This window comes from Nannospalax galili, unplaced genomic scaffold (genome assembly GCF_000622305.1).
Source record: "Nannospalax galili isolate Female #2095 unplaced genomic scaffold, S.galili_v1.0 scaffold218, whole genome shotgun sequence".
Classification (NCBI taxonomy): Eukaryota; Metazoa; Chordata; class Mammalia; order Rodentia; family Spalacidae; genus Nannospalax; species Nannospalax galili.
In genome coordinates, this window is record NW_008343207.1 from 3178933 (window position 1) to 3197789 (window position 18857).

Here is an 18857-nt window from a genome sequence, read left to right on the forward strand (position 1 = left end):
AAACAAAACAAACAAAAAATAGCCAGGCATGGTGGCACACACCTTTAATCCCAGCACTTGGGAGGCAGAGGCAGACAGATCTTTGTGAGTTTGAGGCCAGCCTGGTCTACATAGTGAGTTCCAAGACAGCTGGGGCTACAAGGAGGCCCTGTCTCAAAAAGACAAGAAAAACTCCAAAAAAACAAAAAAACCAAATTGCCAGTGTAGGGGCTGGAGAGATGGCTCAGTGGTTAAGCTGTCCTTAACTCCAGTTTCAGGGGAATCTGAAGCCCTCTTCTGACCTCCGCAGCATTGCACAACACGGGCGCACTCATATACATGTAGACAATACACTCATACACATTAAATTAAATTAAATTAAATTAAATTTAAAAGCAAACAAACAAAAAAACTTCCAGTGTCATTCATGGACATTAGTTACAGACTAGCTTCTTCTGGATACCATTGATTCAGCAGCAGGCTTTTGGTAGCCTGTTTGACTTTATTATTTTTTTGCCAAGGATACAATAAATGAGCAAGCCTTCTGTGATCCAAAGTCCTTGCTTTTACAAGGAGAGCTGAAGAAGACTTGTCAGTCTGGACCCAGCCCCTTTCCTGAGCAATTTGTATGGAAGGTGGGCACTGGATGCATGGACTGACTACCCAGAACCCCCTTAATGAAAAAGCAGGTCAACAGAGGGGGGGATATGTTGAAGCTCAGATTTACTTTGTTTTTAATTATGTATATGTATGTGGGTATGTATATGTGTGGGCAGTGCCTTCAGAGGCCAGAAGAGGGTGTCAGAGCCTCTGGAGCAGGAGTTACAGGTGTTGCTTACCTATAACTCATGTGACCCACCTGATATGGGTGCTGGGAATTGGACTTGGGTCCTCTGGAAGAGCAATATGTGCCTGCCTTGCTGCAGAATAACCCAATGGTAAATGAGAGGCGGCTGGAGGGCCTGGCCACTATTAAAGAGGACTAGCAAGTACACAGCAATTCCTTCTACTGTCTTGTCTACTTTTGTGTTTCAGATTCTCCACCATAAAAAGTTTTTAAAGATAATAATAAAAAACTATATCAATCTCTAAAGAACATCAGAAAAACCAAAGGAGAAAGGAGTGCTCCACTGATTAAGTGCTTACTGTATGCACTGTGTGCAGGGAGCCGGGGACCTTATCTTTTGTTCTTGTTTCTCAGAGCTACCCTATGAGGCTGCAGATTTTTCCAGCCTCACCTTACAGACCAGGCACCTAGACAACCCTTGAAAGAACTCACAGAATAAGCTGGAACAGCCACCAGGTCACCAGGACAGCTGCACTTCCCAATATGACAGGGTATTTTTCTTTCCTCACCTTGAAGTACTAGGCTTGTGTCAACCAATCCCCCAGAGAAGATGGGTATAAATTTAAGACATGTTTGGCTAAAAGATGGACCACAGATAGAATGAGTGTGGAAGCAGTGACGTGTCCTCTAGTATTTGCAAAGCCAAGTGAGCAAGGTTTCCATATCCATGGCTTGGGGAATGCTACACTGTGTATCAAACCCACTTCAATCACAGGTTCCTTTCAAAGCCTTTGAATTATAGACCCATGCTTTACAGCTCTAGCACTGAGCTACATTCCCAGCACCTGGGCAGAATCTCAATTGGCAAGTACTCTGCCCTGCTCAAGTCCTCAGGGTGAAGGTGGGCCAAGCCCATCCCAAACTCCAGGTAGGAAGAGTATCTGAGCCTGGCTAGGCTGAGCTGTGTGCTCCTAGACAGTGATGGGGTCAGGGAAAGGCCCACCCTCCACAGGGTTCTGTAAAGGAGGCTCATTCCTGTGTCTGGGTTTGTGGCCTCCTGGGCCCAGGCAGGGTGCCACAGTCCGAGGCAACACAAAGGAAAGCAAGGCCCAGAAAGAGATGATGCTTCCTGGGGTTGCAGTGGAGTCTCTAGGACAGGTTAAACTGCACACTACTTCCACCTCTGGACTTGAAATTCTGTGAACCAAAGTATGGCATGATTTAGGTGCCTGCAACTTGCACCCAAAGAGGATTCCTGACCAATAATTCCACTGTGCATGTCGAGTCCCAATTCTTGATGGGAAACGCCACTCAGCCACTACTCTAAGGCAAGGATATTTACAAACTGCACATCAGACAAAAGACCTTCTGAGGAGCTTGACATTTTAAAGAACCAGAGACACAGCACTTGTCTGTAGGGCTGTGGTTCCACTAGCTCATTTTTCTAGGTGCTTCTTGGAGAACAAGTCACTTTCTAAACCAGGCATAGTGACACATGCTTGTAATCCCAGCACTTGGGAGGCTAAGGTAGGAGGATAACTGAGCTCAAAGCCAGCTTGAGCTATACAGTGAGATCTGTCTCAAAGAACAAAACCAGCTTCTCCTCCAAAAATTCACCTTTCAGTCACATCTGGACCACAGAAACCAAATGATACTAGGAATACCAATGAAGCCAAGAGAAGTAACTCGGACTATAGTTTGCATCCCTAAATTGTTTTAGTCACCTCGTGAACATCAAATCTTAGCTGGGTTTCAGGGATTATATGTGTCTGAATAATGTGTAACATGCTACTCTGGATCCAATTGTTTCTCTTTCCCTCCCAAGTGCTGGGATAACAGGTGAGCACCACCACACCCAGTTGGCAATAGGGTTTTAAAGTTCATGTTCTCTGAACTCAGGAATTCTACCTGGATTCAGAGGCATACAAAAGCCAGGCTCAAAGATACTCAGCATAGTTGTGTCTCTGACAGCCAAATGCTTCAGACAACCTCAATGTCCATCAGTTGGGAAAGGATTCAGCTAAGTACACAGCTTGTAAAAGGCATATTACCAAGGAATTTTTACTACTAAGCTCACATAACAATGGACACTGAGGATGTTGACACTATACACGTAAACATCCACATCCACAAATATGTACGTATGCAAAATGTTTAGTGCTGACACACATAGATATATGTATATTTATGCCTATAATGCCAATTCTTTTTTTTTTTTTTTTTTTTTTTTTTTGTCTTTTTGAGACAGGGTCTCCCTGTAGCCCCAGCTGTCCTGGAACTCCCTATGTAGATCAGGCTGGCCTTGAACTCACAAAGATCTGCCTGCCTCTGCCTCCCCAGTGCTGGGATTAAAGGTGTGCACCACCATGCCTGGCTACCAATTCTTTTTTTTAAAAAAATACAGATATGACTGTGCCTGCATTGAAAATAATAGAAAAAAATTCATCAAAACATTAAATGATTATCTTGAATAACTTCTATTTCTTTTTCTTTCTTTTGGGACAGACTTTCAAACTTGCTGTGTAGCTAAGAATGACCCTGAACTCCTGAACTTCTGATCCTCCTAAGTGCTAGGATTACAGGCACAAACCACCGCACTCGGGTTATGTGGTATTGAGGATTGAACCCAGGGATTGGTGCGTGGAAAGCAAACATTCTACCAAGCAAGCTATATCCCCAGCTCTATAGTTCTATTCTCTAAATCAGAAAAAGTTATAAAGTTAAAATTTTGTGTGTGTTGTAGTACAGATGGAAATCACATGTGCTAGGCACATGCACTACCATGAATCTGTACACCCAGCCCAACTAGGCGCATGCACTACCATGGAGCTGTACACCCAGCCCAAAATACACTCCTTAAAAGGGATCTTTTGAGGCTGGGGAGATGGCTCAGTGGATAAAGAACTTGCTGCAGAAGCATAAGGACCTGAGTTCAGATCCCCAGAACCCACGTAAAAGCTAGATGCAACTTTGCATATCTGTAATGTCAGTGCAGGACAAAGGCAGAGACAGGGAGATCCCAGGGGCTCACTGGCTAGCAAGTTTAGCCAAAATGGTGAGCTCCAGCTTTAATGAGCGACTCTCTAAATGAATGAATGAATGAATGAATGAACAGATGAATGAATAAATAAATAATAAATAAATAAATAAAGGCTAGGAACCAGTGAGATGGCTCAGCTGCTACCCAACAATGCAAGCTTGACAACCTGAGTTCAAGTCCTAGAACCCATGTAAAGGCAGGAGGAGAGAACTGACTCCACAAAGTTGCCCTCAGACCTCCACACACGTGCCATGGCATGTACACCACCCCCACCAAAAATGTATATATATACAAAATAAGGAGCTGGGCATGGTGGCTTAATCCCAGCAGAGGCAGGCTCTGTAAGAACATGGTCAGTCAGGTCTACATAGTGAGTTTCAGGTCACGTGGGGCTACAGGGAGACCCTGTCTCAAAAAACAAAACAAAATAAGAGGCAAATGACCGAAGAAGATGCCTGGTGTTGACCTCTGGGCACATGCACACACAGGCATGTGTGCCATACATATACACAAAAGAAATAAAAAAATTTTATAAAGAAAGCATTTTTTTAGAGAATTTTAAACAAAACGGAAAGTACTTATGACATATACTATCTAAATATGAAAGATAGAAATATATATTCAGCATGGGATCAAGTAGTTGAAAATAAGAGTAACTGTCAAGCCTGGGTGGTAGGATTATAAGTAATTTTTTCTTCATTCTACCTGCATATCTTTCCCATACTTTCATCAATGTGGATGTATTAAAGTTCATATCAGAAAGAGAACCCCACAAATTACATTTAGAACAACAGCTTATGTTAGGAACATGTCCTTGGGTGGTCCCTTGTCCCTGTTAAGAGCTGTTTGTGGCTGGGGACTGCCACATGGTCAGGAGGAATGACGGACTTCTAAGCCTCGCAGTCAAGATAAGCACCCACCTTCCAGTGCTGTCCCATGAACACATGCTAGGCTAATAGCACTATACAGAAGGTCAATATAACTACCTAGCTCTTCAGATGTGCCCAGTGCTGTACCACTGCAGCAGGACCCCCTTGAAGCCTATAAGGATGGTCCTTGCCAGTGAGGGCAGAGTTTGTTTGAGGCCAGCCTGGTATACCCAATTCTCCTGCTCATCAGTTCATCCTCTGACTTTCAGCTTTTTTTTTTTCTTTCTTTTTTCTTTTTGAGATGAGTCTCCCTGTAGCCCCAGGTGACCTGGAACTCACTGTATAGACAAAGCTGGCCTCAAACTCACAGAGATCCACCTGCCTCTGCCTCCTGAGTGCTGGGATTAAAGGCATACCATAACCAGCGACTCTCAGCTTCTTAAATTGTGGATTGCAACCCCTTTGGGGTCACATAACTGAATGTGGGGTGCCACAAAAAACTTGGAAATAATAAAAAGTTACTGGATGTGCAATGAGCAAAAATTAACTCAATCAAAGTCAAACCATAACAAATCTGAGGACCTTCTGGCAGAGCTCACCTGTGCTGTCTTCAGTGACCTCACTGTACCCCATCACATCTGAACATGCATGTGCGAAAAACACCAATGAACAAATGCTCCTCAGAAACCTCAGCTCAGAGCCAGGCATGGCGGTGCATGCCTTCAGTCCCAGCACTTGGGAAGAGTAGATAGGCGGATCTCTGTGAGATTGAGGCCAGCCTGGTCTACACAGCAAGTTCCAGGCCAGCTGGAACTATAGGGAGACCCCCATCTCAAAAAACAAAAACAAAAACAAAAACAAAAACAAAAACAAAACCTCAGCTCAGATTCAAGACTACTGTGCTTTATGACCTGTAGTGGTTTTACTGTATAAACAAAGCTTTTCTGCTCTTATAGAAACTTAATGGTCTAATTATAGAAAGCAAAGACTTTTAATTTTTTCCTACTGTCATTGCTCAGGATGTAGGTATTACATCATTATATCTTCAGATATACTATGTTAGAAGTTTTGTGGTTTGTTTTTTTCCTAGTCCTGGGCATTGAACCTAAGGCCTCGTGAATGCTGGGCAAGAGCTCTACTGCTGAGTTATATGCCCAACTCAAAATGTTTGATTTAGCTTATGATTAGGACAGAATTTCCAACAATTTCTGCAATGTCTCTAAACACACTTGTGACTTCATGATACATATTCATGGGAAGCTGCATTCTCAGCACTGCCAATGATAAAATAAAGTATCAGGGACTGGAGAGATTGCTCAGTGGTTAAGACCACTGACTGCTCTTGTAGAGGACCCAGGTTCGATTCCCAGCACCCACAAGGCAGCTAACAACCATCTACAACTCCAGTTCCAGGGGATCCGATGCTGTCTTCTGACTTCCATGGGCACTGAATAACATGGGTGCACACACACATGCAGGCAATTGTTGGGGACCCTTGTGAAGTCGTAGTCTCTCCATGTCCGGGTGGCCCATGGGCTCGGTTTCATATGCAGCTGACTCCTTTCAGCAGAGTACCTGGCATCTTCCTAACTCTCCTTTGAAGTAGCCACCATAGAAAACATGGCCTCTGGCTCTGGAAATACCATGCTTTCCTGTGTGATTTTTCAAGCAGTCTGACAGTCTGGCAGCCTGGCGGGAGCCCATTTCCACACGCAAATGAGGCATCCCCAAAATACCTATCAGCTAAAGCTTTTACCACTGCCCCTACAGTATAAAAATATCCCAGTCTTCTCTCAATAATAGAGAGCTGGATCACTAGGAGCTAGGAGCTGAACACTTAATAAAAGCTGTAACACAGACTAAGCAGAGTCCTGCGTCTTACTACTGGCGATCCAGCCTCTCCGGGGGGCAGCACTCCTCCGTCTCCATCACCGACTCACGGATCCCAGCTTCAGCTGCCTCGCACTATTCCCGCGTGTTCCAGCAGCCGGTGGAACTCGCATATTGAGGAAGGTACACGGGTGAAATCAGGGCAGAGACACGGCTGAGCAAAGCCTCAGCAGCAGGGACTTTCAGCACCGAAGCAGCAGACAGCGACGCGCGGCCAGAGAAGCAGACCCGCCTGTGGCCAGATCCGCGGCCGCTTCCAGGACGCGGCACGGCGGAGAAGCCTGCGGGACCTGCGCTGCGTCTCTCCAGGTGTGCGCGGGGACCCCAAGATACCTGCGCACCTCACACCTGGCGCCCAGCGCGCCCCATAGGCAATACACTCATACACATAAGATAAAAATAAATTATTAAATAAATAAATATCAGTCAACTGTGAAAATGTTGAAGATACTCTGCCTCCTGAAGTATCACATAGTCAGCCAAGACTTAATTCTTCATGTCAAAATAAACTAACACATCCATTTCATTAGTATGCAAATTTGCCTGTTTTTAACAAATGATAAAATTATATGTATACCAAAGAATTCTTTTGAAATAAACTTCTTTATAATTTATTGTCATCAAATGTTTGTATTTTTTAAAATTTTATGTGTACGAGTGTATTGCCTGTACGTAAGTGCACCCGTGTCATGCAATGTCCTCGGAGGTCATAAGAGGGCATTGGACTGTTGTTAGTCTCCATGTGGGTGCTGGGAATGGAACCCAGGTCCTCGTAAGAGCAGCCAATGTTCTTAACAGCTGAGCCATCTCTCCAGTCCCTTATGTGTGTATTGTATATATCTATATACCCAGGTTTATATGAAAAATTCTTGGGCTGATTGGTGGTAGTGCACGCCTTTAATCCCAGTTTTCAGGAGACAGAGACAGGTGGATCTCTGTGAGTTCGAGACTAGCCTGGTCTACATAGCAAGTTCCAGCCCAGCTGGAGCTACAGAGGTCTCAAAAACATCCACTCCCCCCAAAAAAATCTCAGGCAAAGGGGTTTTGAGTGGAAAAAGTTGAAGAGACCCTGCAGCAACCAACATCACACTTCCACAAAGAAGCAGGACACATCTCCAGCATGAGTCAGGGGCTCATCTGAAGTGCCCAGAACATTCTTGCTGATCCATTTACTTCAGAACAATATTACTTTTCAAGGCCAGCCTATAATGAGTGTTCCCAGAGGTACAAGCTATAAATAGCCTATCCCATGCCACTGCTGTCCTTGTTTGCATTCTACCTACCTGCTCCTCCGATGGGTAAAAGCCAATTGCTCTCATGACAAAAGGAAGCTCCGATAGGCAAATGTCCTCCGACACCTCCCTGGTCTCCATTGTATCCATACCTTGACTACGGAGCTGAGAGTAGTAAAAATAGTCCTCTAGTTCCTGTGGAGGGAAATGGAACAGCACACAGCCTACCAGAAGTAGAAGCAGCCATTAAGGTTTCAGGGATGTTTTCAAGAAAATATATTTTAAGCTCAGTGGGGGAATGGAGCTTTGGAGAAAAGCAAAGAGGGTTAAGCCTAGGCATGTTTGTTTTACAAATTTGATGTTACCAGGAAGTGTTTACTCTGATGACAATTACCCTGTAGAATTTTCCTTCCCTGCCACCAGACACCAGACCATAGAATGGGGTCAAGTCTTCACCACCGAGAGAAGCCGCTGCCTCCAGGGCACTGGAACAATAACAGAAACATCTCCATTAGGAAGTACTCAGGCGTGAAGTCATGGTAGCGTGCAGATGTGGCTTCTAAAGGCGACTGCAGGGCTCATATAATCAGGGTCTCTGCAAACTTGCCAAGGAAAGTCCACTCAGTAATGAAGCCTATGACAGGAAATTGAATTTCAAGTGTGGAACTCAGTGGCACCTGGTGCCCTCTTAATTATGGGACCATTCTCATACTAATGACAGTGCAGGCACTTGGCGATTCGTCTGCAATCTTCATGTCTCTCCATGTTCTGAAACCATAACTGGCCCCAGCAGCTGTAACTCCAGGCTTGCAAATGACCACAGCAAAAAGGATGGGGTGCTGTAAGGTGTACTGCCAATGCTAACTACTTCCAGAAAAATCCAGGAGACTACAGGTACCCGTGCCAGGCAGGTAAAAATATCCCTCTGCTTTCTAACACAGGGTCAGGTTTTCCAAAATAGGTCCTTTAAATGGTAAGAAAACCTACTTTTACATGAGACCGACTTTTCATCACACAAAAGGCAAATAGTCTGAAATCATGGTAACAATCCTCTCACTGGGTTTCTGCTAATTGGATGAATCACAACACACTTCAGTGAGACTACAGACAGGAAGTGTCCAAAACATAGATTCACAGGGACATGCGTGTGAGCCCTGACTGCTGCTTGTTTTCCTCACCTAGAAAATGGAAAAGATCATTCAGGGTTGCTGCAAAAAGTAAATCAATGGGAGGCTGGAAAGATGACTCAACAGTTAAGAAAGAACCTGTTTTTTATTTTATTGTTTTTATTTTATGTGTATGCATGTATTTCCTGCATGTAAGTAAGTGTACCCGTGTCGTGCAATGCCCAAGGAGGTCAGAAGAGGCTGTTGGATCCCCTGGAACTGGAGTTATGGACAGCTGTTAGCTGCCATGTGGGTGTTGGGATTCGAACCTGGGTCTTCTGCAAGAACAACCAGTGGCTCTTAACCACTGAGCCATCTCTCCAGCCCCCAAATGCCTGTTCTTGTAGAGGATTTGGATTGGGTTCCCAACACCCACATGGCAGCTAACAACCACCTGAAACTCCAGTTCCAGGGGCTCTGATGTCTTCTTCTGACCTCTACAAGCATTGTATGCACATGGTGTACTTACATACATACAGGTGAAACACTCACACACATAAACAAGATTTAAAAAGGAACTAAATAAATGAGCATACACAAGGGTCTGACACTAGCCCTTTTTTTTCTCCTATGAAACTTATCCATTGCCTGAACCATCGATGGAGCCCTTGGAAGGCATTTAGTGGCCTGTACATGGGGATAACCATAGTTCTTGTCTCCCAGGATGGCTATGAGGATGGAATCAAGATGACTGCAAGCATAGGGCCAAAGATAGGCTCCGTACCAAGTACTGGCTCACTGTCACCATAGAAACAAGCACTGCCATGACCCCTCACTTACAAAGAGCCATAAAACTGTCCTCTGCCCTCTTTTTGGGTGCTACTTGAGCCCAGTGGGGGATCTAGGATGTGCTCTCTAGGTGGGCCTGAGGTCCTTTTTTTGTAGGGTCCTCCCTCATCCTACTTCTTGGCTCTGACTGTAGGCTGTGGAGACAGGTATACAGCCAGCAGCTTCCTCCCTGTGGCCTCCAGGCCAGGCCAGGCCAGGCCTGATCCTGACAGGCTCAAAGGATAATGAAGCCACTTTTAGCCATGCTGTCCTAGAGCAGGGTCAACAGGGCCAGAAGAGGTATGGGAGCCTGTTGCCACAAGGAATTGCTGAGGGAAAGGATGCAAGCCAACTAGTTTCTCTAGAATGGTCCAATATTCTGGGCTCTGGTAGTTAGCACTGTATACAGCCCTGCTCCTGGCCACTGTCAACTGTCCCCAGTGGGGCCAAGGACTATATGGGAATTTCTCCAACCAGAGTGAAGAAAAAAAATCTCATTCTCTCTATGGTGAGAGCTACAGTTTGTGAAACCTGGGAGAGGGCAGAGCCAGGCAGGAAGAGGCTGTGGGGAGTATACTGGGCTATGAACACTGCTCCTGCCTTCCTGCAATGATGTGGGATTCTAGTCACCTCATAAATCCTTTGTGTCTAAATTGGAGTCCCAACACTCACAATAAAAGAGATCACTGAGGCACAAAAGGGAAGCGGTGTTTATTGAATACCTACTATGCACTCACAAGTAGCATGGTACTGGGCTGGAGAGATGGCTCAGTGGTTAAGAACACTGTTCTTGCAGAATACCCGGATTTGATTCCCAGCACCCACATGGCAGCTAACAACTGTCCATAACTCCAGTTCTAGGGGATCTGACAGCCTCTTCTGTCCTCAGCAGGCATTATACAACACGGGTGTACTTACTACATGCAGGCAATACACACATACACATAAAATAAAAATAATAAATAAAAAAAAATTTAAAAAGTAGCATGGCACTTCTAGGCAGGTGGCTAAAGGTGGAAAAGTCAAGCTTATCCTGAGCAGCACAGGACAGCTGCTCTGGAAATGCTAATCAGAGAAGGTGAAGACTAGCAATGTGTTATTTCACCCTTAAAATCTCTTTGGCCTTCCTTATGGCATTCCTACTAGTAGATAGAGCAGCTAAGGCTCAGAGAAGTTAAAAGACCCAGTGGACATCATCCAGCAAACACATGGTCAATTTAGAATTTTTTCGTTTGTTTGTATTTTAGGCTTATATATTCCAGGTTGGCCTTGAACTATGTAGCTGAGGATGACCTTGAACTGCGGATCTTCCTGCCTCTACTTCCCAAGTGGTAGGATTACAGGCATGAGCAACCATGGATGACCAAACTAGGAATTAAGTCCAGGTCTCTGAGCAGGGTAGAGTCGGAAAGAAAGCACAAACAAGGAATGGGGTGGGGGTAGGGGTGGGGGTTAAAACTAATACCAGATAAGGAGAAAAAAATGGTGCCATGCTAGGAAGGGAAGAAGGGAAAGGGTATGTGGAAGGAGCAATGGGGTGAAATGACAGGATGGGGGCTCCAGGGAAGGCATTCCATGTACTAGAACGATAGTATTTTTGGCATAGGTGTGCACTGATTGAAATATCAGAAGACGAGGGAGCTGTCACCTTCATTTCAGTCTACATCTCTGGCATCAGTAAATACAATAGAGAATTTTTGTTGTTTTTTGAGACAGGGTATCATGTAGCCCAGGCTAGCTTCCAACTCATTATATAGTCAAGTATAACCTCAAACTTCTGATCTTCCTGCCTCCACTCCTGAGTGCTAGAATTATAGATCTGAACAACTATGCCAGGTTTATTGGTACTGGATGGAACCCATAGCTTTCTGCATTCTAAGCAAGCACTTTACCAACTGAGCTACATCCTCAGCCTTAGTAGAGAATTTTGTTGTTTACTTGTTTGGGGTTTTTACATTTCTTTCCATTAGTGAAATGCTGAACATATTAAGTCACCAGAAGCAGCAATAAAGTGCTAATTAGTTTATAATGATCCTTTGTCCCCACAACAGATTAAATTGAAATTCTCAGAAGTCTGGATTCTGGCCAGGCATAGGAAAGTTACTGGAGAATAGTGTCTTTTTTGGGGTTTTTTTGTTTTGTTTTGTTTTTTGTTTTTAGTCCTACTACATCCAGACGACTGCTACTCCACCCCCCAGGGTGCCACTTCTCACTGGGACTGCAGGTGCCACCTCAGGCAGCTCAGGTGGGGTCCTGATCCAGAGGTCCTTTTGAATGGGAGAGCTAGCAAACCTCTAGCTTCCAAGTCCCCCAGGAAGCAGAGGCAAAAACAGAGATTCAGCTGTAGTCTGAAGCCATCACAGTTCCAAAACAGATTTCACTAGCTTTTTTCCCTCAAGGTCAGGTTAAGAAGGAAAGCTTCAACATTTGCCATAAAGAGAAAGATGTGCACTTGGCAGATGGGGGGGAGGGGCAGGTTTTATCTCTTTACTGGGAGCCATGAATCAAGTTGCCTGTTGAGGAAGGTGCTTGAGGTGTGTCGGTCTTCCCCTAAAGCTTACCCTGTCTGAGATGAGCAGGGCAGGGATGTGGGGAGGGCAGCCAGGAATGGGAGCTGGCTGCCCACTAATTTGCTCTGCCCTGCTTCAGATCACTGGATTTGGACAGGGATGTCATCTTAGCACCTGCCCCTTCTTTTGGGAAGGAATATACTGATCTTGTGTACAAATGCCTTTTTCAGGAAGAAGAACAAGAAGTCATTAATTTATAGAGCACTTAGCTCCATGCTGGATACTGCATTCACGTATGTTAACCTGCCTGATTCTTACAAGGATCCTGTGAAAGTTCCTTTGTAACCCCCATTTCACAAACAAGAGTGCTAAAGATCAGCAATGTTAAGAAAACTGTCCAAATTCCACACCAGACTAGGCCCCATATTAAAATCCCTCTTTCTTATCTTACAATCTCTATATTCTTACTCTCCAATGAATAAGTCTAGAATTTTCCAGCCTCACTTTGGACAGAGAGAGTCTCAGCTCAGAGTTGGGGGGAGGAATAGACTGAAAAAAGATTATTTTATTTATTTTTATTTTGTTTTGTTTTGATTTGGGTTTTTTTTGTTTGTTTGTTTTGGGGTTTTTTGGTCTTTTTGAGATAGGGTCTCAAAAGGCCTGGAACTTGCTATGTAGACCAGGCTGACCTCCATCTCACAGCAATCCACCTGCTTCCTGAATGCTGCAACTAAGGGCATGCGCCACCATGCCTGGCTTCCTCTGGCCTTCTTAAACTTCACTATTCAGTCTTTCATTATTTCTTGGTCCTCCAACAACACCCTTTAAACTTTTTGTTCTTTTCTAATCTTGAGGGAGAATGATGATGTTCTTCATAAATTACAAATCTATCCTCACATTGCACACGCTCACTCTGTATAGTAGCCTTTGGTCTGCACATTAATGTGAGTGGGTGTCACCTCAAAGTGCCCTGAATGCCAGGTACTACTTCATCCTAGAGCAGCGTGCAGCAGGTAGCAAGGGTTCCATAACTCTCTGTTGTAGTTGAATGAAAAGAAGGGGTCTCGGGGGTGGAGAGATGGCTTAGCAGTTAAAAGCACTTGTTGCTTTTGCAGAGGACAGTTCATTTCCCAGCACCCAGACTGCCGTGACTCATACTGGCCTATAACCCCAGCTCCAAGGAATCTGATGCCTCTTCTGGCTTCCTCAGGCACCTACATGCATGTACTCATACTAACATGCAAACACACACACATATGTGGGGACCTAAAGACCCCTGCCTTGCAGAGGTCCTAGAGGAAGTTACTTGGGCGTGGCCTGACTTGTTTTGAAAGTCTGAAGGATACTTCCGCACTGCTGAGGAGTGCATGATCCGTGCATGATCATCCTTAAGATACACCCTCAGGGGGGAGGGGGATTTCCAGATGCCTTTATAAGCTCTGGAATGCCTGCAATAAATGAGTCCCTGCTTGACTAGACTCCCCATTGTGTCTGATTGTTCCCGGTGCTGGGGGCTGCAAGGGCTGGTGAACGGCACACTTACTCATCCCCAGTCATCCTTGCACGGGGGTCGCAGACTCAAACCCCCCCGCAACTGGCGCCCAATGTGGGGCTTGAAGAAAGATGAAAAGAAAAGGATTGGGGCCCATCGAGAGTTCGGGGTAAGCAAGACCTGAAAGATGGGTAACATAACTAATAAGCCTGAGGACCTGGCGCTTAAGGCACTGAGAGATATGTTTAAAAGTAGGGGATTGGATCTGTCAGATCCGGCAGCTCAAAAGGTTTGGGCAGATGCCATTCATTTGGCTCCCTGGCTACTTGGGGCTAATGTTTTTACTGGGGATACATGGGAACATGTGGAACGCCTAGCTTGACAAAGGGAGGTTCAATTGGGGATTGATCCACTGCTGGGGCTCTCAGAAGTGAAACCAAAAGTGGCCAAAGTAACAAGCAGTACCTCAGGCGTGCCCTAGCCAACTTCAAGGCTTCAGATGGAGCTAAAGTGCAACCCCTGGTGGTGGCAGGGTTATCCACCAACCTCGTAAGACAAAGCCACAGGCTTTAAAGGAAATTGTGCAGGAACAATTACAATTGGGCCACATCCGGCCTTCTATAAGTCCATGGAACACACCTGTCTTTGTTATTAAGAAACCCTTTGGCAAATGGAGAATGTTGAAAGACTTGCATAAAGTCAATGCTAGGACGACCCTAGTGGGTACACCCAGGGGACTGCCTTGGATCCCTGATATTCCCTCAGATTTATTTCTTATAGTTATAAACATTAAAGATTGTTTTTTATCTATCCCTCTACAACCCCAAGATTGTGAAAAATTTGCTTTCTCTGTGCCTTCCACCAACTTTAAAACTCCTGATGAGAGGTATGAATGGACTGTTTTACCCCAAGGTATGGCCAATAGCCCAGCATTCTGCCAAAGCTATGTGAAGACCCTTTTGGGGCCTGCTCACTTGTTGCCACATGTCACTGTGTATGTTTATATAAATGATATAATCTTGGGAGATCCAAGGCCCCAGCAATTAAAAGAGTTATATAAGGTTACTCAAAAATGTCTACAGACAGGCAGACTCTCACATGCCTGTTGGGCTACTGCTCATACAGGAGAGAAGTCTAAACATGCTCAGTCTCATTTTCTCCAGTGCTTTGCTACATTGGGATGGCCCCAAAGAATTAAAACTGATAATGGACCATGTTTTGTGAGTAAAAATTTACAAGATTTCTTTTCACTTTGGGGAATTCAACACAACACAGAAATTCCCTACAATCCCCAAGGTCAAGCCATTGTAAAACGCAGCCATCAAAACCTAAAAATTCAATTACAAAAACAAAAAGGGGGAATAAGCCCCTACCAACAGTTGGGTAATATTCTTAATTTTCAAAAAAATCAGTTGGAATCCCGGTTTCAGAAGCATTGGGGATGACAGGAGCAGAGACCTGAGGTACATGTAAGGCAGAAGGACCCCATTACGGGGCAATGGAAAGGGCCATATCCATTGCTAACCATGGGTCGAGGCTTTGGGTGTGTCTACCCTACAGGAGAATCAAACCCCATATGGGTGCCTGTGAAAAACCTTAAGTGGGTAGGCCAGGATCCTACTGACCAGCATGACAGTCCATGGACAATAGTTCATGAGAAAAAATTCCTCTCTTTATTTGTATCCATCTGAGGTAAAGGACTCAGTTCCTTGGCTTCAACTTGTCCTATGCCATGACTTGCTTTGTTTCTCTTGATAATGCTTATCTTTAAGTGTCTTTACCAGATAATTCGGCAACAGAGGACCCTTGGAACTGCCACGGCCCCCCTCCTCATGATTAAGGACTCCCCCAGGAATATACCCCCTCTGGTTGGCCACACTTGGCTAACCGAGTTAGACAGAGACTAAGACTGTCAAGGGCTGGCATTACCCACGTGGCTGCCCTTAATCATGACGCATTTTTAGCCAAGGATGGGTAAGATGTCCCATGACAAGCACTCCTAAGACAGGACATGCACATGGCCAGGTGCATGATCCAATGATGGGCAAGGCTTGATCAGAAGTGACACAACCTAAGACAGGCAAAAATGCATAAGATTAGAGGAAGGAGATAGCCATCTCTCCTCAGGGAGCCACCTATGAGGTGGGTAACCCATGAAATAAAGTCAGTCCGGCCTTAAAATAAAAATAAAAAGGGGGAGATGTGGGGACCTAAAGGCCCCACCTTGCAGAAGTCCAAGCAGAAGTTACTGGCGTGAACCTGACTTGTTTTGGAAGTCTGAAGGATACTTCCGCACTGCTGACGAGTGCATGATCAGCGCGTGATCATCCTTAAGATACACCCTCAGAGGGGAGGGGGATTTCCAGATGCCTTTATAAGCTCTGCGTTGCCTGCAATAAATGAGTCCCTGCTTGACTAGACTCCCCGTTGCATCTGCTTGTTCCTGGTGCTGGGGGTGGCAAGGGCTGGCGAATGGTGCACTTACTCATCCCCAGTCATTGTTGCATGGGGGTCGCAGGCTCAAACCCCCCGCACACATACATACATACGTACATACATACAAATAAGAAAGAAACAAAACAAAAAAAAGGTGTCTAACTTGACTGTGTGTCCCTTCATGTACCTTAAGTTGATTTTCCACTGTACTACTGAGCGATCTTGGCCTCCTGCTGTGAAGGCATAGCGGCCGTCGTAGGACAGGGCCATTCCAGCCACTCCACTTGGGTGGCAAATGACAGCACATGTCTTGTGGGGGTTGCCATCAACTGGTAAGATCTGAAGTCCAACCTAGAAAGGAATGCATAATTAGATATTCTGACCCAGTACCTGATCTCAGGCCAACCTGGCACATCCATGCTTCACCTTCAGACCCACATCCTACACAACTACATATCCAGAACCATTTCAGTGTCAGAGCCTCACATAACTAAGGAACAAATAGCCTGGTGCAACTAATTTCCATATCTTCCATGCAAATTGGATTTTTTTTTTAGGTAAATAAAAAAGAAAGAAAAAAATTCTTTGAGGGCCATGAGTGTTTATTGGGAGAATAGAAACTTTGACAACTCTGCTCAGAAAATGTCTCTCAGGGGCTGGTGAGATGGCTCAGTGGGTAAAGGTGCTTGCTGCTAAACCTGACAGCTTAAGCTCAATTCCTGAGACTCATGTGGTAGAAGGAGAGAACCAACTCCTGCAACTTGCCCTCTTCCCCACACCACACACACAGTTGCACTCATGGGCTACACATGCACAAAAAAAGTACAAATAAATTTTTTAAATTTTAAAAAGAAATGTCTCCCAGGAGCCATTCTCACTTATCTGGCAGTTTTCTTATCACCAATAATCTATGTGGGAGTGGTTCTATGTGGCTGTGGGACCAAGGACCCATGGGTCTTATGGCCTTTTTCTTCATTAAATTTGGGGGCTGGGGTGTGCATGACACAATGCATATGGAGGCCTGAGGATACCTGGTAGAAACCAATTCTCTTCCATTATGTGGGTTCCAGGTATTGAACTCAGCTCTTCAAGCTTGGTGACAAGTGCCTTTACTGGCTAAGCCATATCACTGGCCCACTGCCATAGTATAGAGTCATCATTCAGGGGCAGAGACGAGAAGGCTGCTACCTTGTCTTTGTTGATGAACACCAAGTAGCGCTTCTGCAGCTCCAGCGTGCTTTTCACTGGCAGCACCTGTGTGTGCTCAATAGGCGACCCATAAGCTGGTCCAAGAAGTGTCTTTCTGAATGGGGAAAAATGAGAGCATCAACTCCCTAAACCTCAATGTATGTGTTACGACTGGGACTGACAGCCTTATACATTTGTCATTGTTGGGGGGGGCATTGTTTTGCTTTGTTTTTGTTTTTGAGACACAGGGTCTTGCTATGTAGCCCAGGTTGGCCTGGAATTCACAATCCTCCTGAGTGCTGGGATTATAGGCATGCACCACCACAGGAGAATTCTTATACATTTTTAATTCTGAATTTCCTATCATGTCACTCAACTGATTCCTACGTAAGAATCTTTCAACTGCTGCTCAAAGCTGCTATAAATACAGGGCAACAGCTCCCAACAGCAAATGCTGTAGGAGCTCAAGGGAAAATCTGACTGAAGTCTTTCTATGGCTGTGGTTCTGACTTTCCTCCTTGATGGATGACTGAAGGGAACATTATGCCTCAAGAAAGTGTATGTGAACAACAGACAAGAAAAAAGGCTGCAAGGAAATGACATGCCTTGGCAGTACACACGAAAACACCTAGTTTCCCACATGTCAGGCCCACAGCCTGGAATGAGATGCCATCCTCTGTTCCAGACATCTGAAGGACAGATATATGTGTGACATGCAGCTTTCCAAATCCATCAGTGCATCAGATTGTGGTCAGACTTCCCTAATTCAACTTTACATCTTTATTTTGTGTGTGTGTGGGGGGGGTGCAAGTGTCATAGTGCACAGGTAGAGGTCAGACAACTTGTAGGCATTGGTTCTCTTTCTACTGTGTGGGACCCTGGGATCGAACTCAGGTCTTCAGGCTTAAGGGCAGGGCATTTACCCACTGAGTCATCTTAACGACTTGACTTTTTTTTTTTTTTTTTTTTTTTTTAAAAAAACCAGCTAACCTGGAACTCACTATGTAGACCAGGCTGGCCTCAAACTCACAAATCCATCCATCTACCTCTGCCTCCTGAATGCTGGGATTAAAGGCATGCCCAACATGACTTTTTTTTTTTTTTTAAGGGTTTTGCTATGTTGCCCAGGCTGGCCTCAAATGCCAGGGCTCAAGTGATCCTCCTGCCTAAGTCTCTTGAGTAGCTGGAACTGCAGGTCCACTGCATTGTACCCAGCTTGGATTTCTCTAATTCAGGCTGTTCACTAAATAGGGGCCTTTTCTAAGCTGAGGTCACTGGGCATTACCTTTGGGCCAGGGCAAGGCTCTCCTCAGCTTCAGAACCTCAAATAGGGCCCTAGCCAATTTTATTCTTAATCATATCTTTTATTGTTTTTTTGTTGTTTCTTTTTTATCTTTTTGAAGCAGGGTCTCCCTGTAGCCCTAGCTGTCCTGGCACTCACCATGTAGACCAGGCTGGCTTTGAACTCACAGAGATCCACCTGCCTCTGCCTCCCAAGTG

The 18857-nt window shown here is 45.0% G+C and overlaps 1 protein-coding gene across 1 annotated transcript in view; it reads right to left on the reverse strand.

The window, feature by feature from the left end:
- The window catches only part of Wdr66 (WD repeat domain 66), an 88523-nt gene that overhangs the window by 20495 nt on the left and 49171 nt on the right, over positions 1–18857 (reverse strand). Inside the window, exons 16-19 of the mRNA XM_029566613.1 lie at positions 17358–17472; positions 16357–16520; positions 8192–8282; positions 7849–7992 (exon numbers count right to left, since the gene is read on the reverse strand). Coding sequence (XP_029422473.1) covers positions 7849–7992; positions 8192–8282; positions 16357–16520; positions 17358–17472 — 514 coding nt within the window. The remainder of the gene's footprint in view (positions 1–7848; positions 7993–8191; positions 8283–16356; positions 16521–17357; positions 17473–18857) is intronic.